The sequence below is a fragment of the Ovis canadensis genome, chromosome 20 (assembly GCF_042477335.2).
Source record: "Ovis canadensis isolate MfBH-ARS-UI-01 breed Bighorn chromosome 20, ARS-UI_OviCan_v2, whole genome shotgun sequence".
Lineage (NCBI taxonomy): Eukaryota > Metazoa > Chordata > Mammalia > Artiodactyla > Bovidae > Ovis > Ovis canadensis.
This window is the reverse complement of record NC_091264.1, coordinates 39,702,316-39,727,116: the sequence shown is the minus strand read 5'-3', so window position 1 is coordinate 39,727,116 and position 24,801 is coordinate 39,702,316. Positions and strand designations below refer to the sequence as shown.

Here is a 24,801-nt window from a genome sequence, read left to right as displayed (position 1 = left end):
CTCTGTCTCCAAACAATCTCAGATCTTAAAAAATAGGGATCCTTTTTTTGGATCCTCCATATCTCCCAAGAACACCATCCATTTTCCTTTTTTTTCACCAAACTTCTTAAAAGAATAGACTACTTTCTCATCTCCTTTTCTTATCTCCTACCCAATGTTAACTAAGTCCACTCCAATATCCATTTAAGAGCGGGCCTCAAAACCCTCCTATACTGTAGCCAAGACATGGAAGCAACCTAAATGTACATCAACAGACGAATGAATAAAGAAGATGTGATACAGATACACAGTAGATTGTGTGGATTGAATATTGTTGTTCAGTTGTTAAATTGTGTCCAACTCTTTGTGACCCCATGGACTGCAGCACACCAGGCTTCCTTGTTCTTCACTGTCTCCTAGAATTTGCTCAAATTCATGTCCATTGAGTCAGGGATGCTATCTAACCATCTCATCCTCTGCTCTTCTTTTCTCCTTTTGCAAACTTCCATCTTTCCCAGAATCAGGGTCTCTTCCAATGAGTCAGCTCTTCACACCAGGTGGTCAAAGTATTCACCTTCAGCATCAGTCCTTCCAATGAGTATTTAGGGTTGATTTCCTTTAGGATTGACTAGTTTTATCTCCTTGCAGTCAGAGGGACATATATACAAGGGAATATTAACCAGCCATTAAAAAAGAATGGAAGGATTTCCCTGGTGGTCCTGTGGCTAAGAAGACTGCACTTCCATTGCAGGGGCATGCACAAGAATCTGAAATATGTATATAACTGAATCACTTTGCTGTATGCTTGAAACATTGTAAATCAGCTCTACTTCAATTAAATTTTTTTTTTAAGTAGGCTCTTGAAGACTGTAATGCCTACATCCAGGGGCTTCATCCTCTTCTCATCTTGCCTGATTTAACCTGTCCTGCTGAAATGCTTATGTTCCAGCTTCCTCCACCTCACCCTTTCCTTTTCCTTCTCCTCTCTTCTTAGGGTTGGGGGTCCTTCAGATTCTGCTGAGTCTGGGCTTTTTCCTCACTCAGCACACTCTCCTGGAACACTTGTTTAACCTCATTGATTCAACAGTCCCCTTGCAGATGAAGCACTGCTGCTGTTGCTGCTAAGTCACTTCAGTGTCTGACACAGTGTCTGACTCTGTGCGATCCCATAGATGGCAGCCCACAGGCTCCCCCATCCCTGGGATCCTCCAGGCAAGAACACTGGAGTGGGTTGCCATTTCCTTCTCCAATGCATGAAAGTGAAAAGTAAAAGTGAAGTCACTCAGTCGTGTCCGACTCTTAGTGACGCCACTTTCCAAGCAAGTGTACTGGAGTGGGGTGCCATCGCCTTCTCCGAGATGAAGCACAAATACCTTTAACTCTGGCTTTCCCTCCCTTAATCCAATCCAGTGGTTTCCAACTTACCTGTCAAAGCACCAAGGACTCCTCAGGCTCAGCTTGTGCAAAGGGGAGGCTCACTTTTCCTCTCTTATAACTGTTTTTTCTCTGTTGTTCCATATACATTTCTTTTTAATGGTCCCACTATCGTTTAGGTCATTGCCTGGAAAATTCCATGGACAGAGGAGCCTGGTGGGCTACTGTCCATGAGATCTCAAAGAGTCTGACTCAACTAAGCAAGTGAGCATGAGCACCAGAGCCTAAAGTTTTGACTCCTGCAACTTCTATACATCATATATTAAAGCAAACACCAAATCCAATGAATTAACCCTTGCAATGTCCCTGAAATCATCCACTGCCCTTTCACTCTTATCACTGTTGAGAAGGGTTCCTTTTTTTTTTTCTTGACTAGGCTGTTATAATAGTTTTTCAATTGGTCTTCCAGATACCACTCTTTTTAAATAAAAATGATCTTTATATTCCTGATGGTTCTCTCTCTAAAGAGAGATTCAGTTATGCTAAAAAAAACTCCCACTGTCTGCAGAGTAAAGTCACAATTCTTTCTTTTTATAAATTTTCAGTTTTACTAAGGTATAATTGATAAATAAAATTTTAAGATATTCATGGTGTTTTGATAAATGTATACCTTGAAAGGTACAATTCTTTATCATGGCATTTGAAATGCATTACAATCCAGCTCCATCTTGAGTCTCCAAAATTTATCTCACACTGCTCCTTCTGCATTCTCTATTAGTAAAATAGAGAATGGACCTACTAAAGGTCCAGCCTGAACGTCCTCTTCCCAATACCCCAACCAGAATTAAGTTGCCTTTTCTTTGTTCTCATACGGTACATATTTCAAACTGTTCTTAGAGTCACCATCATCACACTGAATTGTAATGATGCCTCTGTCTCTTCTAACAGATTGTAAGCTGCAGCATACCTCTTGCTGTATAACAAATGACAACCAGATTCAATGACTTAAAACAGCAGATGTTTATTATTTCACAGTTGCTGTGTGTCAGAAATTTGGGAGTGGCTGGTTTTGGCTAGGGGTATATCATGAAGTTGCAGTCAAGAGGTCAGCCAGGGCTGCAGTCATCTGAAGGCTTGATCAGAGCTGGAAGATTTGCTTCCAACAAGGCTCATGCAGAAGCTTGGCAAGTTAGCCCTGGCTGTTGGCTGAAGGTCCTGGTTCCTGTCCATAGGGACTTCTCCATAAAGCTGCTTGAGTATCCTCAGAACATGGCAGCACACTTCCTCCCCAGAGCAAGTGATCCAGGACAAGAAAAAAAGAAGAAAACCAAAAAGCCTTTATGACCGTCACTTATTCTGTTAAAAGCAAGCCACCAAATCCAGGCCACACGCAAGGAGGAGAGGTGAATTAATCACCACCTCTTTTTGGGAGAGAGACAGAAGAACTAGAGGACATATTTTTTAAAAAACCACCAAGGGCTGTCCTATCTTTCTGTCTTCAGTAACTAGCACAGTTTCTGGCACTTATAGGTGCTCAGTAGATATTTCTAGTGGAATAATGTGTGAAGGGGGAAATATTGGAGTCATTGTAATATGGGTAATTAGTGTGGTCCAGGTGAAGAATGGCGGAGGTGAGAGTTGAAGGGAGAGATTCTGAGATAAGAATTCATGGGACTCCATGACTGGTTACATGAGAAGGGTTGGGAAGAGATTCATTTGGGGTTGAAGGTGGTCTCGAAACTAGGACTTAAAGATGGTTGTGTCAGTTGAAGTAGGCATCTAGGACTTCCTTGTTGGGGTTTCAAAGGTAATGACATATAAATCATACAGCTAAACTTAAGCCCCAAGTCTAGTTGTTCAGTGATATTTGGAAAGGTTTGGAGTTGGCAGTCATCAATTTGAGCCAGAAGTCATCCCCTATATATCATGTTTCTCATTTATAAATGTGGAGGTTATAGTACCTAACTGTGTACCAGAACTGTCCAACTAAACTCTTGGGAATATTAAAAGGTTGGCAACATCTCATCTTTTGCAAGAAATTCCCACCACTGCATCCTCTAGAAATGGTCATGTTTAAACACAAGGGAACCATCAGATTAAACCATATGAAATACTGGTATTCCAGTTTTGACTTACAAAGAAATAAATTCCATAGGGTTCAACCTAATAGATATATGTCTGCAGTTTGAAGATTTGAACACCTCTTCACAGATGGAAAATTGAGATGTTCCAGAGTTCTGGATCTTTCTATTCCTGAGACTGAGGTCCAACTAAAAGAAAGGTCAGTCTTGAAGTTAAATTAGGTTTAGCCCAATACAGGCATTACTTTCTCATTTCCTTAAGTCAGATAAAGGAATTAAAGAACAAAGACTAAATACTGGATTCAAGAAACTTAAGATGGAAAACTTATCTTGGAACTCCAGCTAAGTCCAGATTCAACTCCATTTCCTACACTGTGCCGTTTCTAAGAAATTGTATTTACTTAGAAGTGAAATAGCTGAGGACCTAATAAAAAAGGAACTAGGAATTAAATAGTTCTTTGCTCATTTTTGTATTTTTGTATATCTGGAAGGTGATTAGTTGACTCCTTCATTACTGGTAGGAATAAATCCAATATTTGCCGATATAAATTAATTTATGAAAAATACCTTTTGTCATTTCCAGGAGTACTTCTAAAACTTAATACTGAACAGAAACTTTCAGTGTGAAAGTTCTTTCTTTTCTTCTTCAGTGTTTATTCTTCCACTTTTTCAGATTAATACCGAAGATATTTGGGTAAAAGGTGTGAAACTCATTGATAGTGGCATAAAGATCTCAAATGTCAGAGCAAACCTGCACGAATTCATCCATTCGCCTCTTTGGAAAACAAACTCCCCGAGGGCAAGGACTTTGCCGCATATTCCCAGCATTCTGAACCGTGCCTAACGCTCTCCAGCTTTCAGCAAACACTTGGTTATCCGTCCATTCATAATCATCGGTGCAGGGCGCGGGCCATCAAGGAAACCGGCCTGCAGCTTTTCCTTCCTGCGCCCAACCTGCGCTGCTCTCAACCCCCCAGGGTCACAGCTCGCACTGCCGGAAGAACCCTGGAGGCGCGGCCCACCTCTCGGTGGCCCTGCGGCCCTTCCCTTCCCGTGGAGGAAGGAGCGGTAGCCGAGGAGAGAGGGAAACCCGGGCCCACTTCCTGTCCGGGCAGGGCAGGGCGTCCATGAGCCCCTCAGCTGGAAACTGCAGATTCGCAGCACTGGAGAAGGCAGTGGGGTGCGGGAGCCGGGCGAGAAAGACCCGGCCGCGGGTACCGCCCCCACCGGCCCCGGCCCCGCCCCCCGCGCGTCCCCGGCGGCGGCGAGAGGGTTAAGCGCGCGGGGGGCGGGGCCCGAGCGAGCCGGGCGCGCGGACTGAGGGCCGCGGGCGGCGAGGGGGCTGCGCCGGGGGCGGTTCCGGGCGGCGGGGGCGGGGGCGGGCGGAGGAAGGGGGCGGGCCCCAGAAGTTGTTGGGCGCTGGGCCGGCGGCGGGAGGGCGAGCGAGCGGGCGGGCGGCGGGCCGGCGGGTGGAGCGGGGCCGGGGCTCGAGAAGTTTGCACGGCGGCTCCTGAGCGCCGGGTGCGGGCCCCGCCGGCCGTGCGCGCCCGCTGCCATGGCTTTCCGCCGGCGGACGAAAAGTTACCCGCTCTTCAGCCAGGAGTTCGTCATCCACAACCATGCGGACATCGGCTTCTGCCTGGTGCTCTGCGTCCTTATCGGGCTTATGTTCGAGGTGAGCGACATCGGGGCGGGGAGCGTCCCTCTCGCGCGCCGCCCGGCGTCCCCCTACGGGTCCCCCGGGGTCTGCGTCTGCGCCCGCGCCCGGGCGCCGGGCCGCCGTGTCGGTCCCCCGCATCCCCCCGGCTTTGTGCACCGTGCGCCCCTCGGCCTCCTAGTCAGCCCAGACACCGCCGCCAGCTCCGCGTCGTGCCCGCCAGCCCTGCCGCCCCGTTGGGTACCCACTGGACCCTGCAGCTCTCTCTGCAGCCCCGACTCTCAACCCTGGCCTCGAACCGACGTGGCCCTGGCCCGCCCAGCGGAGGTTCCTTTCTGGTGTCCAGGAGCCAAGCCCGGAGACTCCCAGATCCGCAGGCATTGCACAACTACCCCTTCCTAGCCCTAGCTGCCAACTCCTCCGGGCTTTTCCAGTGGGAGGGACCCCGGCCCTTTTCCACTTCCCACCTGATTTTCGGTGTCTTTTGCATCCTCAGTTCTGGGCCATAGTGGGGGTGTTCGGGGTACGGCCCTAGCCCCGTTCCAGCAGTGCCCTTTGCGGTCCTCCTGACACCCCTCCTTTTTTTTTTTTTTTGCTCTTGCCCTAAAGGCCAGTTTTCATATACCCTGTGAACATAACGTTCTGTGAACTGTTCCTTCACTCCATCTGTGGTGGACCTAGAGCTTCTCCCTGTGACAGGAGCAAGGTGAAGGCGAGGCATACCCTCTGCTTTTAGGAGAAAGGTGATTCTACCATAACTGTGGGGGTAGGGGACAGCTGGGGCAGGCCTCACCGACTTACCTGGAATGGGGTCGGAATCCAAGGGGGCTCATGGGAAGACTCCCTGCTTCACAGCCAGAAAAATGTGATAGTCACAAGCAGGGAGAATTGGCAAACAGTGAAGGACTCGCCCTGGTCTGCCTTGTCTCAAGGTGAGTGCCGCTTCATCGGCAGCTTATCTGCATCTCAGGAACAGGCTGGGAAGCTGTAACCATCCATCAGTTGCCTTGGATATGGAGGATTCCTGGTGTGGCTAATTTCTTCTTCCGTGTCCCTCTGTGTCTGGCTTTCCTATCTCTTCTCTCAGGATGAGGAGGGCCCTGCTAGGCAGGGAAGCTGCCCTCAAGGTGGGGATGTTCTTGTGGTGGCTGAGCCAGGGTTGGATGGGTGCACACGTCCTTGGCTGGGCTTCAGGGTCTGTTGGAAGTAACTGGAGACTGCTATTGGGGTCTGCAGGCCTGCTTTACTCTTCCCTCATAACCCCCATAACTCTCGTGGTATATCCGCGGCAAGGGCTTTGTCAGGCCAGGGTCATCTCCTGTGCTGCCATCTCTGCTTGGTCACTAATCTGATGAAATTAAAAAAACAAAACAAAACAGCTGCAGCCTCAGTTTCCCCATCAGTACAGATTAGTAAAAACCCGTCTTTCTCCTGGGGGTTAGTGTGAGGTTTAATTGAGATCATGTGAGCAGCAAACGCAGTAATAGCTTCTACCAATATAAAAGCAAGTCATTTGCGCCTGAACCTTTATTGTTGGCCATAAAAATAGCCTATGGGATAGAGAATTTGTTTGCTCCAGCAGATGCCCTCAGTATCTCCTTGCTGTCCTTCATTCTGAGAGGCCTCCCAATGCCTTGTCACCAGTCTTGGAGGGTGTGGTTGGAGAGACACACGTGACAGCTGTCGCACTCACAGCCACATGCTCGCTCTGCAGCCTGGTGGGCCTCTGCTGTGTCTCTGGCGTTCATTAAGGGTGGTGACTCTATCTACTCTGTCTTTGCTCCAAAAGAGCTGCCGAGCATTTAAACTCTGGATACCTCCTTCCCTCGCCACCTGTGGTCTGGTGAAAAGTCCTGTTGGTTAAACCTGGCTGCCTATGGGAGAAAGTGCCAGGAGTCCTTAATCCCGTATGTGAAGAGGAGGAAGGAAGGCCCAGGGTGGGAAAAAACAGCAAAAAGACTGCCCTGCTGTCCTCCCCATCTTGGGATTGGACTGGGAAATGCGGAAAGGATCCTGGCTGGAATGCCTCTGTCCGTCCCACCACCCTCTTCCAGTAGAGTCTTAGTCCAGTGGCATCCATGCCTTCAGGCAGGTTGTCTCCTGGGAAAGGTGCACTGAGGTGTGATGTGGGTCAACGTGGGCTGGCCTGGGAGGAGGAGGGCCATGCCCCATCCTCCCTTACGAAGCATGAGTGTTCTGCTGTGCTAGGCACACAGAAGGTCCTCATCGTATCTACCAGCTGATGCTCCACGGAGATAGGTATTTGGGGAGACTCAGGTTTCTAGAACTACCTAATGAGAGTGGAAACAACTCACTGTCTTCTGGGGACCTCCAAGAAACACGTGGGCTCCCTCACAGGGGAGACCGTCAGGGACGTACTGCTGTCACTCGGGGCCATCTGGGCTCTCCCCTGGAGGGGTGCTGTGCCTGTATGTGTAGGTAGGGATGGGGGTGAGAGTGCAGGGGCAGGCCAGCACTTAACACCGCCCAACTGAAGAGGGAGGAGATGGAAAGGGGAGGGGGAGGCAGGGCGAGGGGACTGCCAGCTTTTGGGTTTCTAACTTGGGGCAGGGCTAGGATGCCTTCATTCAGAAGCTGAGTCAGGAAAACTCAATTATAATTCTTCCCACAAAGAGCGAGTATCCTGGCCACTCCCTCCTCTAGGGTCCCCTGCCCAACTTCAACCAATGAGCTGAGGCCCTCTCCCCCCACCCTGGCAGCCGCGGCTCTTGCATCCTAACTGGTCTCCACCTCTTCTGTGCCTCGCCCCTTCCCCAACTCACTGGCCAACTCACCAGCATTCAGAAGGGCTCTCTTTCCCCAGCAGGGACCTCAGGACCTTAGTTCTGTCCCGTGGGAGATGCTGACTCCAAGTTCCTTCCCTTGGGATCGCTTCCTTTGAGAACACACGTGAAAGAGTTCCCCTCCCACCTCCATCTGGCTCAGTTTTGAACCCTTCTGAAATTCCTTCTCCCATTTTTGAGGCTGGGGTAGGGGGACAGGCTCTTCCCCCCTGAGCCCAGGTTTTCTTTCCATCCTGCGGGCTGTTTGGAATAGAGTTGTTCTGTGCAGTCTCGGCGCTCAGCTAAAAAATGTCAGGAATGTGGAGCTTTATTTTTCCCCCTCCTTCCCTTCCAGCTCTCTTTCTTGACTCTGCTGGGGAGAGATGGTGCAAGGGGGGGGGGGGGTTCTACTCCACACTTTGGGTCCTTCAGGCCTGTCTTAGGTGGAGTCCGGCCCCAGCGGCCTTCAGGGTGTGGGCAGCCAGTGGGGTGTGTGTCCGATTTGAAAGCCGCATTCCCTCCCCTCCCCTTTGCCTTCCCTTTCCAGTGTCCTGTTCCTTCGGTGCCACGTTTCAGACCAAACCAGGCAGGGGAAGAGAGAGGAAAAGGCACTCATTAGCGATCTGAGAATGAGAACAAGGTGGGGGGGAGGGGGCGGCACATCCAGCGGAGACAGGCCACTTGTATATTACCTCTAAAGTCATTTCGAGACAGAAACTTTTGTTTGTTACCCAAGCTCATTTACAAGCGCTGCCGGTCTGCAGCATGGAAACGGTTCTGAAATTCTGGGCCCATCGTTTGGAGGTTGGGTTTCTGTTTTGGTCCATGATGACTGTAAGAATTTTGGACTCAGAACTTTGAGGGCAGTGGCTGGCTTTTGCTTTCAAATTGTTTTGGAGACAGATGTAGTAGGGCCACCTTTCCCCCAGGAACCACCTTCTTCCTGGTTGCCACAGTCAGCTTGTCAGGGTGATGTGTTTGCAGCATATACAGTGGGAGCCGGTTGTGTTACAACCTGGCAGGACACGGGTCCATGGCACCAGTCCACATCCTGCCAGGCGTCCCCATAGGCACCGCAGCCCGAAGTGAGGCTGCCGGTCCTGCCTCTTAGCATTCATGAGTGCCCTAAGACAGTTCTGCGTCCCTTCCGCTAAGACGAAGAGCTGTGTATACGGTACAGATGTTCATCCGCGGGCATGTGTCGCCTCTCTTTGACTAACTCCTAATGGGCTTTTAAAGATGTTCCTCTGCCAGCTTGTACAGTTCCTGACTTACGCGTCTTCCTCTCCTGCCTCTGACGTGGCCCATCAGTGGTGTTCTAAAGAAATGAGTCAGGGGAAGCCGAGAAGGGCTGTCTCTGGGGTGCCCTTGCTCTGTGATTGGATTTCTACCCACATTTCAGTGATCTGAACAACAGAACAGAGATTTGGAGCTAGCGTTCCTCCTGGTCTACCTAAAGCGTCAAACCCTCTCCTGTGGGATGTAAGGGTACCTCAGTGATCCCTGTTTATTCCCTTGGCAAAAATGTGATGGCCAGAAAGGAGGTGTTGATCAGTGAGTTCGTTTTTAACTGTCACCACAGGATAATGTGTAAATGTCTCGCACTGGGCCTGGCATGCAGGCACTCAGTTGATGGTCTCAGCAACCACGCTGGTGGTCTCTTACTGGCATCCCAGTTGGGCGTGTGAGCACACCTTCTGCCATCACGCTGGCCCCGATTTCCATTTAGATATGACCTGTTTTTCCGTGAGACCTTTCCCCCGAGTTCTCTAGTGCCAGCCGTCTGCCCCAAAGGGGACCATCACAATACCCTAGGTGCCTCTTTCCCCGGAGAAAATCAGTTGTCCCTCTTCCATCCATCTTATTGAAAGGTGGGCTGGGGGTGCTAGAGGGTCTCAGATATGTGGCTGTCAGCTGCCCTGCCAGCTCCGTCCTTGCCACTTCCCTCTCGCCTGCTCTGTGTCTTTACCCTCAGCTGCTGCTTCTCTGGAGCACTGTCCAGCCAAGTCACAACAGAGCGCCTTAGTCCTGCCTGTTTGCAGAGTCCCATGTGTTGCTATGGAGAAAACTTCAGTCTGGCAGGCATGAGCTCCTTTTTTGATCTGCTTCATCGTGGGCAGGGGCCCCAGAAATCACTCTATGGCAGATGTATCCCCTGTTCCCACCCTGATAAATGCCTAAGCTGAAGGGTTGATAAGAGGGGATTAGAATTCCCAAACTACAGAAGTGCTTTCTAATCAACTAGAGTGCTTTTAGCAGGCCGTGGTGGGAAACTTCACTGATATGATCTCGTAACCTTTTTATCCAGCTCTGTGTATCTGGTGTCCACTGGTACCTAATGGTTAAAGAAAAGGGAGTTAAAAAAAAACAAAAGCTGGGGGGAGAAAACAGTAAGGCTACCACCACGGCTCCTGACACAGCCCTTCTCATTTCACGAGCACACCTTTATCTCGTATACAGCCTTGACTTGCTGCCTCGTCTCAGGTGTCCCGGGTGGAAAGAAACCCAGCCTAGCTTACTCACAGCTGGTTAACGTTGGGGGTTGACTGTGAGGTTTAAAGAGCTTTGCAAGTGGGTCTCCTGGACCCCGCAGGTTCGCATAGCTTTCCTGCACGAAGGAACGGAGCCCGGTCATCATGAATGGGGGCCTGGGAGGCCCCTGGAGGGAATTTGGGGACTGCAGGGTTAGGTGAGGTGCTGCTCTGTGGCTCTCCACCCGAGCCACGTTGCCTCTCGATGGCTTCCCTCATCTGTCTCGAGGGGTTGGCAGCAGTCTCCATCTGTGAAATGCTTTACTGGCCTCACCCTGTAATCTGGATGGTTTATGGGGGTTGTCATACCCATCCAGAGCCTGGCTTCTAGAGCAGAGACTTGGCCAAGGACCATCCTCCCCGAGTCAGAGCCAAGACAAGAAGTCAGCCCCGTCTGGCTCACACTTAGAGCTCAGCTCTGATGCTTCCACGAATGGGGCGTCTACGGAATGTAGCCGTAGGGCCGCTTTATTTTTCTTTGTCTGAGTGGAATCCGTTTATTACCTGGAAGTAATGTCTGGGGGTCATTGTTCCATGTGGAGGCTTTTCTTCCTGGAACAGTCATTGCAATTTGCATATCCCTGATAGAGACTCCAGAGAGTAACCCGAATATGTGTGTCATATGTGACCAAGGGTGAGTGGGCAGAAGCTTTACCTCCTGTTAAAGTCACTGCCTGCTCTTGGCCCACATCTGCGTGAGAATCATTGCCTCTGGCGGTGACATCTTCATTGGCCTTTTCATCAAGTTAATATCGTGGTCACTGCTCAAGGGCACAGCTTTTCTTCATATTTTACAAGCCCAGAGGCTAAAGGAAAACCTAGACATCATCTACTACATTCATAGAAGAGGAAAACATGACCCCAGAGGTTGAGTGATTCGCCCAGGACGATTGAGTGAATTTCTGGCACACTCGGGGCTTGAACACATGTCATCTGACTCAGGTCCAGTGTGTTTTTACACATCTGCTCATTGGCTTTCCAGACGCTGCATTTGAATGCAACTGTGTGTGCAGAAGCCTTGAGACTGATAGATCTTTTTTTAGTGTGCTGCATGCATTTATTTGGCACCTCATTGCTGACTGAGTGCCTGCTGTATGCCTGTGTGGAGTTCTGGGGATGAATGTGAACATGGTGACCTCCTCTCCAAGGAGGTTATGTTGTGGTAGCTTGAAGCTGATAGTCTGTTTTGCAGATAGAAGTAAGGTCTTGAATTTGATGAAAGCGGCAGGTGCAACTTACAGAGTTACAGATGACTGGGCCTCACCTTCAAGCCACTGCCATTGGCAGAAGAGGGGATTTATTGAATAGAGCCCCAACACCCTGAGCAGAGGATAAGTGTGGCGGTGACTCCTAGGCATTGTGTATGACACAGCTGCATGGATGAGTGAACTGACCGAAGGTGGGGTGTGTGTGCGCGTGCATGCAGGTGTGATTTCTTGTACGCGGAGGCCTTCATTGGTTGGAGCTTTGGTTGAGGTTTGAAGAACTCCTCCATATGGTTTCTTAAGATTTTCAACATCAAACCCCAACATGATTTGAGTTGGTAGGGGTGAGAAGGACGTCGTCCCCAGAGCCTTGGTCGTCCTGCCTCTGAAGAGGGTTTCTTTTCCTTTTTTGGCTGCGCTGGGCTTTCGTCACTACCCTCAGACTTTGTCTTGCGGCGAGCGGGGCTGCTCTCTAGTGGTGATGCGCAAGCTTCTCCTTGCAGTGGGTTCTCTTATTGCAGAGCATGGGCTCTGGAGTGAGTGGAGCTTTAGTAGTCGTGACTCTTGGGCTCTAGGGCCTGGGCTCAGGAACTGTGGTGCTTGATGGGCGAGGAGTAACTGTTGATATGGATTTTGTGACTGCTGTTTGAAAGAGGCTGACGGGGGACCTGGGAAGAGCAAGAAGAGGCCACTGTCCTGGGCAGAATGGCCAGCGTCTGCCCTGCCCGCCCAGTGTTCATCACACGGGTGCTCAGGGTGGTCCTGGGCCCTGGGCTGGAGTGTGTGTGCATATTCAGTGATATGCCACACACACACACACACACACACACACACACACACACACACACATATCTGTGGCCTCTCTTATTTCAGATCAGTGGGGTGAACCTAGAGTCTGAAGTCACCCTAACCCCACACTCACGGCAGCGTTCTTAAGGCGTTGCCCACCAGCTGGTAGGGTCCCACTCCATCTGCAAGGCCTCTTCAGCTCCTCTGACCACGGGCTTGCTTTCTGCCTTGAAATTATAAGAGCAAGTTAATTAAAGGGGTAGAGAGATGTTATAAAAGAGAGGCATCAGCACTTGGTGACATCCTTCTGAAGCCTAGTTTCGAGGAGGGCTTATCCGTTACGGTTAGCATTTGAGCTGCCCCAGTTGTGGACTCAGCCAGCACAGGCCTCACATCTGCCATCCAGTAGGCAGCCACACGCCACACCCGGCTGTTTCAGTATAAGCTCATCAAGATGATACAAAAGGTTCAGTTGCTCAGCCACACTCGCCACATTTCGAGAAAGTTCTGTTGGACATGCTGATTTCCGTGTAGCTTTCAGAATTTGGTTTTTGTGGTTTTTGTTTGTGTAGTAATGTGAAATGGGAGGGGGGTGGTCTTTAAGGCGTGGTTCTGTTAAGGACTGTCAGAGGCATGAATTATGGGGCTGAGGTCATGGGCCTGGAGCCACATGGCCTGAGTCTGAATTCTGGTTTTCCCTGTCCTAGCAGTGTCATCTCTGTAGATTATTTCATCGCTCCATGCCTCAGTTTCCTCATCTGGAAAATGGGGGTAACACTATGTTTGATAGTCGTTGGGAGGATTAGAAACATCAGCACAAAAGGTGAAATGTTGATATAGCTACAGCGCTTAGAAGATGGCTTGGTGCAGGGCATTAGCTGAGTGCATGTGCCCTGTTCTTCATGTTGCTCTCGGGAGGTGTTGGAGAGATGTCTTGGCTCGTCGGGCTCCCCTTTGCGGCTCCCTCGGCATTTGGAACGCAGCTGGGAACAGGGTGTGCGGGGAGGTCAGCCCTGTGCCCTGTCCTGTGACCTCCACACCGGGTAGTCACTCAGGTCCTTGCCCAGCCGCCTGCACTCACGTCACGTACAGTTATAGGAAGCGTGGGTATGTGATCCAAGGTTACAGAAGAAAGAACAAATTCAGATGGAGCAGTGACTGGGCAGATAGACAACTGTGGGCAGGTAGGTGGTGGCCGCCAGCCTGAGACTTTCTCCTGGAGGTAATGGGGGCCTTTGAAGAGCTTTGGGAGGGCAGTGACCTGAGACTCTGTCCTCTGCTCTGTTGACCCCTGGGGGGTGGGGTTGGAGGCGAGGAGTCTGATCAGAAGGCTGTGGCAGGGACTCCCCAGGAGAACTCCCCCTACCTCCTAATACAATTTCAGTCTCCACCCCAACCGGGAAGTACGCCCCGGGCCCCCACTTTCCTTAGGACCCCCACATCTGAACTTTCTGGTGTCCACTCAGAGACTCTCCCCGTCCACCCAGTGTGGCAGACACTCTCTGTGACCAGGCAGTTGTGTGGGACCCGCTGTGACCTGGCTGCCCCGGTGCAGAGTTGCCCTTGAACGCAAGTGTTGCTCTGAGCCACTGTCTGGCGGAGCCTTTGTGTGACCTTATCACTGAAGTGTCCTTCAGACTTACTCAGACAGTATGTTTTGCGTCTAACGCGATTTCTAATTTTTTAAGAAGTCAGGCCTCAGCCAGATGGGACATCTTCACCCCCCTCCCTTTTTTTCTCGCTACATAAACCATGAAGGGGCTTATGTTCGAGTACAGCAGCCTGACCCAGGGAAGCAGGGTTTGTTCCAGTGTCAGAGGAGGCGGAGGGCGAGGGAGCCCTTTGGGGAGGTTTCCTGGGGTTGGGGGATGGGGGTTGTCTGGGGAGGGGAGGAGAGAGGCTCGGCCTGTGCACAGCTTTGTTTTGTTCACGAAGTTGCTTCGCTCACTGTACATAAGGAGCCGTCAGCGCTCCGTCCGTCAGGCGGTGGGTGCTGATGGGTGTCAGTCATCATCTTTGACCTGTGTCTTCCATCTCTGTGCTGGTGCCAGGCCCCTGCAGACAAAATGAGGGGGTTGGCCCCTTGTCTGACCTCGCGGTGGAACCGTGGGGGTCTTCTTCCCAAGGCCCGTTGGTGATCACTCGTCATCTTAACTAAACAGCCCTGGCCCCCAGTGCCTGTAGTTTACGTGGTCTACAGCAGAGGGGCGTAAAGCAGGTGCATCTGTCGGAACAGCCCCTGTGGTCACTGGCCCACGTCTCGTCTGTTAGTCCCGCCGGCTTGACCTTCTGGACTGCTCCGCTTCCCTGCTCACCCTTACTGCTCCTCGACCTTTGCTCACACCCTGGGCGTCTCCCACCTGAGTGGTGACAGTGAGTCCCGGCTTGGTCCTCGGCCTCCTGTCTGGTCCCTTCTCCACGGATGTCCTCTGGCTCAGAGCTGGGTCTGGGTCTCTCTCCCTTCCAGGCCTCTGGTGGTGCCCACCTGAAGTCTGGGGAGCCCAGCGTGGCGTCCCAGGCCCCCTGGAGTCTGACCATCCTGTCCTGCAAGCTCAGCCTGCTCCTGCCCTGACCCCTCATCACAATCCACCCTAGTGCTTCCTGAACATTCCTCTTCCTGCCTCCTGCTTTGTGTATGCACCCCTTCCCCGCCCCCTCTCTCCCGTTCTGTTGACTGACTCTAGCTTCTCCCCAGATGTCACCTCCCGTGTCGCACTGGCACCACCTGCTCTGAACACTCTCCCAGCCTCTAACGGTTCACGCCTCCTCACTACCAGCCTTGGCCTTTCTCATCTGTTCATTCAACCCAACTCAGACCGGGCGTGTGCTCTCTGCCAAGTGGGTCACAGATGGAAAGGTGAAGGTCTTGCTGTCACAAGGGCCCGGAGTCCTCTGGGAGGGGGCAGTATCCTTGGTGCTCTTGTGTGCAAAGGTACAGAGTGAGCCACTGTAAACAGGAGATGTGTGTGCTGGGGCTCAAGGCCTGAGGGCCGCTGCCCTGGCAGATGGGCCTGGGAGAAGGTGTTCCAGGCGGAGAGAGGATGTGTGGAAAGGACAGAGAGGTTAGGGAGTGGGAAGTGGCTCTGGGTTGCCAAAGTCGGGGAGGTGGCTCAGGAAGGAAGTTATGGAAGATGAGTCTGCACTGGTCTCAGGGCCATGGACGCCCAGCGTTTGGATTTGCTCCTCAGCTTAGGGAACAGAGAGCCACTGCTTGAGTCCATTTTAATGATACTAAAAAACATTTGTATATGCAAAGGCAAAATCCGGAAAAATCATAGCAGACTGTCAACATCAATTATGTCTCTCCCAGGTAGCTCATGGAAGACTTTAGTTTTCAGTGTTATATCTTTCCCTTAATTTTTTTTTTTCTAACAGTAGGTGTATGTAGCTTTTAAATTCATCTAACTCCTCCCAGTTCTGTTTTGGAAAAAAAGAAACTTGAGGTAAGAATTCAATCTGAATCACTGGATATCAGTGTAGGAAGTAGTGCTAAATATCAGCTTATAACTAAATGCTGAATACACTTGTGAATACAGTGGTTTTAGCCACTGTGTAAGCCTGGAGTTGAGGAAGCTTTTAGATTCCGGCAAGGGAAGCTTCGTCAGAGAAGAGTGGGACTTGGCTGGAGCCTCAGAGGATGCTGACGTTCATGTAGCACTTTACAGCATGTGGGGTCAAAGGACAAAGTGTGCTGAGCGCTGACCTTGTGCCAAGCACTGCTGTGAGCACCTTCCTTGGGTCCCGTTATCCCGCCCTCCCAGCCCCTCTTAGGGTAGGTACCGTGGTTGCTCCCGTAGTACAGATGAGGGAACTGAGGTCTGCAAAGACCAGAGAGCCTAACCAGGCTTCCGTTGGTCAAGAGGCCAGAGCCAGGATCAACAGCCCACGTGTCTGACTTCAGAGCCCGAGTTCTGACTCCATTTTAAAGAGAAGAAAACTGAGGCCAAGAGAATTCACATAACTTGTCTGAGGTCACACAGCTAGTAAATTGGGGAGCCAGGTATGCACTCAGGATATTCTAAATAATCCATCTACTCACACTGATATTTCCTGATTCGAGTTCCAGGCTGTTGGAATCCCTGGCGTGGTGACAGGAGGCTGGAAGTTTCTGGGTCAGAGGGGTACATGAAACTCTTCCTACCAGGCCCCCTTCCTTGGAGATTCACGCACCACATAAACTTATCAAAGTAGAGGAACATCTCAGGTCTACTGGCCCTCCCTCTCCAGCAGGATTTAGTAACATCCACAGGTTTGCTTGGGCTTCCCTGCTGGCTCAGTGGTCAAGAATCTGCCTACCGAGACGCAGGAGACGAGGGTTCGATCCCTGAGTCGGGGAAGATCCCTTGGAGGAGGAAGTGGCAACCCACTGCAGTATTCTTGCCTGGGAAATCCCATGGACAGAGGGAGCCTGGCAGGCTACAGTCCATGGGCTCGCAGAGTTGGACACAGCAGAGCCCCTGAGCACGCACACAGAGGTCTGCTCTGTAGACCGCTGCCCTCCCATCCTGTTACAAGGAGCTGGGAGTGAAGCAGCTGTGTGAACAGCTCCCGCTCCTATGACCGGTGGAGTGCCAGCTCTCAGGTCTGGGGTTGAAAGTGTGTGGGGAAGAGTCTGGTTTCTTGGATGGATGTGGGGCTTTGTCTCTGACCCCTTTCTCATTTATTGACTCTTCCTGCTTTAGGATACCTGGAAGGACCTACTGAGTGTCCCGTTTGCCACCTCTGTGACATTTTGTTTCAGTAAATCATGGTTCACTGTTAATTGTTACCTTATTAAACCCACCCCATACTTGTTAAACTCAAATTATTCAATGCACACAATGCCACATTTCATACAATGGGTATTAAAAGTATCTGAGTGTCACCACCTGTTATTTTTCTGTGATACGTGTTTTTTTTTTTTTTTAATTGTGGTAAAATATACCTACTTCCCTGGTGGCTCAGACGGTAAAGCCTCTGTCTACAATGCGGGAGATCCGGGTTTGAGCCCTGGGTTGGGAAGATACCCTGCAGAAGGAAATGGCAATCCACTCCAGTACAATTGCCTGGAAAATCCCATGGACAGAGGAGCCTGGCAGGCTGCAGTCTATGGGGTCGCAAAGGGTCGGACACGACTGAGCTACTTCACTCACTTCATACATAACATGGGCTTCCCTGGTGGCTCAGAGGTTAAAGCGTCTGTCTGCAATGCAGGAGACCTGGGTTCGATCCCTGGGTCGGGAAGATCCCCTGGAGAAGGAAATGGCAACACACTCCAGTATTCTTGCCTGGAGAATCCCATGGACAGAGGAGCCTGGTAGGCTATAGTCCATGGGGTCACAAAGACTCAGACACGACTGAGCGACTTCGCTTTCACTATGCGTAACGTACTAGTTAGTATCTTACCATTTACAACTTTTAATTTTTTAAATTGAATGGAAGGTTCTTTAAATGCCATAGTCCTTTACAATTTTCAGAAGTTTCACACACATGACTTCATATAATCCCATGGCCTTTTTAGCCCCCTACCCTGATATTACCATTTAAGTGTACCGTCCCATAGCATTAAGGACATTCCCATCGTTGTACAGCCATCCCCAGAACTCTTTTAAATTTGTCACTGTCGTTTATTTGTTGTTTAGTTGCTAAGTTGTGTCCGACTCTTGAGACCCCATGGACTGTAGCCCGCCAGGCTCCTCTGTCCGTGGGATCTCCCAGGCAAGAATACTGGAGTAGATGGCCATTTTCTCCTCCAGGGGATCTTCCTGATCTGGGATCTCCCTGACCTGGGTCAAACCCGGGTCTCCTGCGTTGGCAGACAGATCCTTTACTGTTGAGTCACCAGGGAAGCTCAAATATTTATTGAGCCCCTGCTGATTGAAGGTGCCAGGGACCTGGAGATGATTGAGACTCATGTGGAGGACGGATAGGAAAACCAGTGGTTACTGTTCACTGTGGCCAGAGTTGTGAGGGGCTCTGTCTGAGCTCGATCGCTGGGGGGCTTCTGCACCTGGGGCAGGGCCGCGTTACCACCTCGTGCTGCAGGGCTCCCTCCTGGCTTCCTGTGGGCTCCGCGCTGGTTTTCTCACTGCATCACTTCCTGGAGCGGTGGTGCCGCCTCTGCTCCTGGGAGCCCCAGGGAGGATTCAGGGATGTGCCTGTGTCAGAGCCAAGTGCTCGAGCCACGCGGCTTGGGTGGCGGCAGGCGCGGGTGGGAGAAGGGCGCTGCCACCCAAGCCAGCGCTCCACCGAAGCCCCTATCAACGGTTTGCCCAAATATAGTCTCCTTGTCCTTCCACCCAGCATGCTGAAGCTAAATAGACAGTCTTTCAGCTGTGATTAGTCCCAAGTGCCTTCGCTCCACTTTACTGCTAAAAAAAAAAAAAACAAACCATGGTGACGTGGCCAAAGTCCCAGATGAGGGGCATGTGTAAAACCAAACAGATCGGAGAGGCCTGGCTCCAGGGCGCAATTGGTTCTGTGCATTTCCATGGAGATCTCCGGGAAGTGAAAGGCAGTCGTGGTGTTCTTGTGCGGGTTTATTAGGATGGTTCACTCCCAGGCTCTCCTTCTCCTGGAAAACAGACTGCTGGTGTGAGGCTTGGCTGCCCTTGCCATCCGGGTAGGCACCCCGTTTCCCAACATCATGTTGCCAGGTCGTGCCAGGCTTGTACATACCCCAGAGCACGTACAGCTTGGGAGTGCAGGCGTTGCTTTCACACTGCCTGGTTCTTTACCGGCTCCTCCACGTCACTAATTTAAGATCCTCAGTTGTGCCCCACATAAGCTCAGTAAAATGGGAATGAAAATGATTGTGCTTATCTCATTGAGTTTTTTGTGAGCTAATCGCAGAGCTTGATATCAAGGACTCCATCGATGTTCATTATTCATGAATACTGATTAATTCTGTGACCATCACAAGCCATCATTAGGCAGCTGCTTTTCTGTTGTCTCTCATTTTCATATATATTTATATATCGTCCTGATGTATCGATGCCACACCAGACACACCATTTGCTGCCTGGGCCACCAAGACTGCTAAGAAAAGTGGAAGTGGGCTACGTTTGCTGAGGTTTTCTCCTTGGTGGGCTCTGAGCCCCCAGCCCATGGTTCACTGGGCTCCCTCAAGTGATCAAGCCTCAGAATTACCTCTCACCTCTTCCCCTTCTCAAAGATCCTATGACTTCAGACCACTGTCTCCTTCTCCCCCTAGGAAGAAAACTCTGTGGTCCAATGAAGTGGAGATCTGCTGCCTGAACTATGTTATACTATGGTGTGGCCTGTCATGAGCTTCTCAGGTGGTAATCTGCCTGCCAGTGCAGGAGACCTGAGTTTCATCTCTGGGTCGGGAAGATGCCCTGGAGGAGGACATAGCAACCCACTCCAGTATTCTTGCCTAGAGAACCCCATTGACAGCTGTCCGTAGGGTCCCAGAGAGTCAGACACAACTTAGCGGCTGAGCACCCATGCACAGCCCATCATAGCGGTTTTTAAAGATAATATGGTATTTGCATTTTACTAATTGCTTTTATTGAATGACTTTCTTTGCTGTTTGAATGCCACTCTTATAAACAAATTTCTTCGAGCCCTCCCGCTTAGCCCAGTTGATTTAAGTTTTACTCTGTTTGCTCAGTGTACGTGCGAGCTTAGTCATGTCCGACTCTTTGTGACCTCATGGACTGTAACCTGCCAGGTTCCCCTGTCCATGAGTACCATAGTGGGTTGCCATTTCTTACTCCAGGGGAATCTTCCTGACCCAGGGATCAAACTCCCGTCTCCTGTGTCTCCTGCATTGGCAGGCAGATTCTTTGCCAGTGAGACACCTGGACACTGTGGTTTTTCATGATGGCAATAGAAATGCACAGACCAGATTCTGACCTTTCCCCCCAGGCAATGGTATATTGAAATATGCTGAGATGTTAGCATTTTTAAAAGTTGAGGTTGTTTCTGAATGCCTGCCAGTAAGGGATTGGTTAGATCAGTCGAAAATGGTGGCGTGAACCTATATGCACTGTTATAGAAAGCTGCCCATAGCCTATGGGTGTGTGTTTCTTTTTAAATCAGGTTATAGAATGTAATGTCAGTGTGGTCCTCTCTAAAAACTCGGGTTTGTGTTATTTTTATGAAAAGACAGCGGCAAGGATAATTATCAAGATACAGTCGACGGTTTTGTTCTCTATGTGTGGTACAACTGTAATTTTATTTTTTCCATGCTTCTATATATCATACATATATTTTTTCCAACGAAATACAGTTTTGCTAAGCAGAAAAGGCACATTAAGGCTGTTACCCTTTTGGAGATGGAAAGATGGAAAGTTTGGATTGGTGCAGAGCCTGTTGCTTGGGGAACAGGAAAGATGAATGGCGAGAGGAGAATGGGGAAAGCAGCTGGAGGTGGAGTGGGAATTCGGGTGTGTTGGGCGGGGGAGCTGGGAGGGAGCTCCAGACGCTGCAGATATAAGCTCACGCCCTGGATCTTAGAGACGTTGTTCCCACCTGATGTAAATAAGAGTTTGCTTTTCTGAAGCCTTTTCTATTTTAAAGACAATATTTATTTGGCTACTCCAGATTTTTGGTTGTAGCGTGTGGGATCTAGTTCCCCTATGAGGGATTGAAGCTGAGTCCCCAGCATTGGGAGTGTAGGGTCTTAGCCACTGGATCACCAGGGAAATCTTTCTGAAGCCTTATGAAGAGAGGTTCAGAGGGTGAAACGGGGGTGTTTCAAGCCATTCAGAGAAGCGACTACAGACACATCAGGAAAAACGCAAGTCAGGGTGGACCCGAAGTGGAAATGAAACTTCTCAGTTTCAGTTATTAACCGAGCAAGTCACATGAACATGAATGAAAGGGCCTGTGGTGAAAATTTAAGCTTTTAGAAACAGCAATTGAAAATCTCAAGTTAAATCCTAACACAGCAGGTCATCGTGGTCCAGTGTGGGGCTGTGGAAACCAGTCACCCTGTCCATTTTGGGGTGAGACCCTCCCCACCTTGGCTTCCCGAGCACCTCCTTACCCTTCCAGGGTGGTGGGGGCAGGGCTGGACGGTACTCTCTGGGGGAGGGGTTCAGTGAAGGTACGGGTCTTGACTGCTGGAAGAATCTTTGGACCCACAGCGCCTTGCTCAATGCTAAGAGCCTGGGGCTGCTGACTCCACTTCCCTGCCCAGGTGTGTACCTACCTGCTGTTTGTGATGGTGGCTTTTGTGCATGCTCCGTCGCTTACTCGTGTCCGACTCTCTGTGACCTCGTGGACTGTAGCCCATCAAGCTCCTCTGTCCATGGGATTTCCAGCCAAAAATACTGTGGCCCTTTCCTCCTCAGGGGGATTTTCCCAACCCAGGGCTCGAACCTGAGTCTCCTGTGTCTCCTGCATTGGCAGGTGGATTCTTTACCACTGAGCCATTGCATCAACACATTATTTGTTAAACCTGATAGTGTAGAGGGAAGAGCTGGAGAAGGAACAGCCTTGGGGCTTTCTGTGGTTTCCTATCGAAAAGATACACAGAAAATGATAAATGGCAAAGCAGCGGTAACAAATTGGAAGAAAAATGGCTGATGATGACTTACTGAGTGTGTGATGTGCCCAGCCTTGTGCTGGATTGGCCCTTCCCTGTCAGCAGCTCTCTTCAGTACGTCCTGTTGTCTCTCCATACACAGAGCACTCTAAGCAGCTCCTTCAGAGTTGCTGAAGGCAGGACTGGGATTTAACACCATCTTTCTGAGTTCAGAATCCAGGCTCTTCACTGCCATGCTCCCCTGCATCTCAGGAAGGCCCGTAGGCAGCATGGGCTTCGGGGTGAGGCAAGGAAGCAGTGTGGGCACGGACAGCAGGAGGGGAAGTCTGGGGAAGGGGCGGCCAGAGCTGGCCCTCGAAGGGAAATCGAGGCAGAGACACAAATGGAAGGCAGAACGGAGGGCTGATCTTCCAGGCAAGAGAAGTCGTGCAGAGAACTGAAGGGAGCCGTTAATAGATGAAATGCTGTAGAAGTTTCTAGGCTGAGTAGGCTGGGGAAATGGTAGGCTAAACAGGTTTCTTTGCTGCAAGACTTATCAGAGTCTTTAATGGAGCATAATGAGTCTTGTATACCTGCACCCCAAACATATTTGTTGCCCTTGGAGAGTATTTCATGCAGTGATATTCTAGAATATTCTCTAGGGTATCCAGGGCTATTGTACTGAGTTTGGGGAGTTGTGGTAATCAAGGGCGGAGAGGGAAGGAGGTTCAGGAATGTCAGATGGAAGGGTTAGACGTTTTCCTGTAAGCAGTGGGGGGCTTGGAAGAGCATGGCTGTTCAGCTAGGATGGCCAGAGAAGAGAAAGGAAGACAGTCCTGAGGCAGAGACTCCAGTTAGAACCCTGTTCTGTAGGCTGGTGAGAGGTGAGGGTGTGAGCGGAAATAGTGGCTTTAATTACATAATAAAGCCAACAGGTGACTGTAAGGGCCATGGGAGTCCTTGACTGCAGCCTGGGACATGGGCAGATATGGGCCTATCTCTTGGGTACCAGCTTTTGAAATAAAGATGCGTAGTGTGAGTTTTGGCATGCCGAACGGGGTCAGTGGCATGCTGTTTAGGTAAAGATGCAGGAGCGTCCCCCAGGAGAAAGATCTGAGTAGGAAAAGTAGATTTGAGTGTCACTGGCTTCGAGGCAGTCACTGGGGCAGGATTTCTAAAGGACCAACAAGGGCTGAGCCTTGAACCCTGCACCTGGGGGTGAGTCTCTGTCCTGGAAGTGTCTGTGTGTGGAGGAATCCGAGGGAGCAAAGGGACTGCAGGGAAAAACCCTTTGGAAGAGGTGACTCCCCAGGCCTTGTGGGCGGTGGCTTGTAGCCTGAGGCTCCACAGCCGCTTTGTGGCTGAGCTTCTAAGAACAGTCAGCTGCGTCCTCCGGGTGCTGTTTTCCTTGTGTTCTGCAGGGCTGCCTGCCTCTTCTGCTTAGTGATAAATATCACGTCAGGGTTAGATATTTACAGGTGCTTCACGGAGGGCTGCTTTCCTGGGTCGGGAAGATCTCCTGGGTTGTGAAGATCCCCTGGAGGAGGGCACTGCAACCTACTCCAGTATTCTTGCCTGGAGACTCCCATGGCCAGAGGAGCCTGGCAGGCTACAGTCTGTGGGTTTGCGAAGGATCAGACACGGCTGAGCGTGTGCGCACACAGGAGGGCTGCAGGCGGCTTCCTGTCAGATGTGTCCCCCAGGACTTTGGACTTGGGTCACTTCTTGTCCCCCGCACCCTCTGCCAGGTGGCGGAAGGACGTGAGGGTCTTGTGGTCCCACCCAGCGATCCATGTCCCCTGAATCCTTGCCTTCTGGACTTCACCTGGGGGAGCCTGAAGTCTCCGTATTTGAGGCTGGGGCCCTGCGTGGCCCAGGGCCTGCTTGTCAGCACGTGGCTAGGGTTTCCGTGTTAACGTTCCCAAATCGGGATCACAGAGGATCGAGTGTCGTGCTGGCTGGTCATGCCGAGCCTTCTGGAGCAGCCAGCTGCAGAACTTTCAAAGGGCCGCATGTAACTTGCGCAGGAGATGTGGAAGGGGTGGGGGCACCGAGATGGGGACAAAGAAGCCAGTTTGTGAAAGGGAAAAAATAAATGAGCATAACAGCTCTGGGCCATTGGGTGGGGTACGGCAGGACACTTGGGCACTATGCAACCCCTTTCCTCTTCCCTTCGGATTTTTCCCCTTCCAGAGCCGCCTTTAGTCAGAGCCTTAGTGACCCCTGCAGACCCCCTCTGGGTAAATACAGCCCCTGCCTTCCACCCCTCCACTCATTATGCATTCCTTTAATCCGGCCCATCTCCAGGTTGCCAGCTGGCAGAGACTCAGCGGATTCCAAACCCCAGCTGGTGCCGGAGTGTTTACACGGGGAAGCTTGGCAGACAGCTTGCCCCCAGGCTGCTCAGCTGGAGGAAAAGGTGGAAGGACGTCCCAGAGCTGAGGCCTGGTTTGTCTGCAGGCTCTCCCTTCCCCACCACCTCCCAGGCCTGCTCTGTCCCTGAAAAGGAAAAGGGGAAAAAATCCCCCCATGTCTGAGGAGGTGTTGGGCTGAGGTCTCCCTGGCTTACCCCTTCCACCCACTTGGAGCCTAAATAGGCCGAGAGCCTTTCACTTGCCTGCTGGAGCAGATGAGATTATTATTTCAAAGCTGTTATTTGTCAGTATAAAGTCAGTCTCCAGAGTGGATGTGACTTTCCAAAATCAGTGCTGGAAGCTCTGTGATCAAATATTCCTGAAGCCAAGCTTGGGGTTCCTTCCTGCAGCCTGAGGGCAGTGGTGTCCTCGGAAAAGGCCCCTGAACACGCAGGTCGCTGGTCTGAAGCGGGGGCTTGTGTTGTCAACAGTGTGTGAGAAGCCAGTCCCAAGGCATCTTGCCCAGGGGAAGTGGTTTCTGCTGGTTGTCAGCATCGCTGGTCATTGGAACTCGGA

The 24,801-nt window shown here is 51.0% G+C and overlaps 1 protein-coding gene and 1 long non-coding RNA gene across 3 annotated transcripts in view; one reads left to right on the top strand and one right to left on the bottom strand.

Moving 5' to 3' along the window:
• Positions 1–2,354: 2,354 nt before the first annotated feature.
• On the bottom strand, positions 2,355–4,683 carry LOC138425226 (uncharacterized). Its single transcript, XR_011251130.1, has 2 exons — positions 4,002–4,683; positions 2,355–2,633 (listed from the first exon to the last, which is right to left on the bottom strand). It is a non-coding gene; the product is annotated as an uncharacterized lncRNA (long non-coding RNA).
• Positions 4,684–4,827: 144 nt separating this feature from the next.
• The window catches only part of TRAM2 (translocation associated membrane protein 2), a 69,135-nt gene continuing 49,161 nt past the window's right edge, over positions 4,828–24,801 (top strand). Inside the window, exon 1 of one of the 2 annotated variants that reach the window (XM_069562819.1) lies at positions 4,828–5,109. In XM_069562819.1, the coding sequence (XP_069418920.1) occupies positions 4,990–5,109 (120 nt within the window). In that variant the 5' untranslated portion in view covers positions 4,828–4,989. Of the gene's footprint in view, positions 5,110–5,810; positions 5,835–24,801 lie in introns of those variants that run through there. The other variant, XM_069562826.1, reaches the window with a different exon arrangement.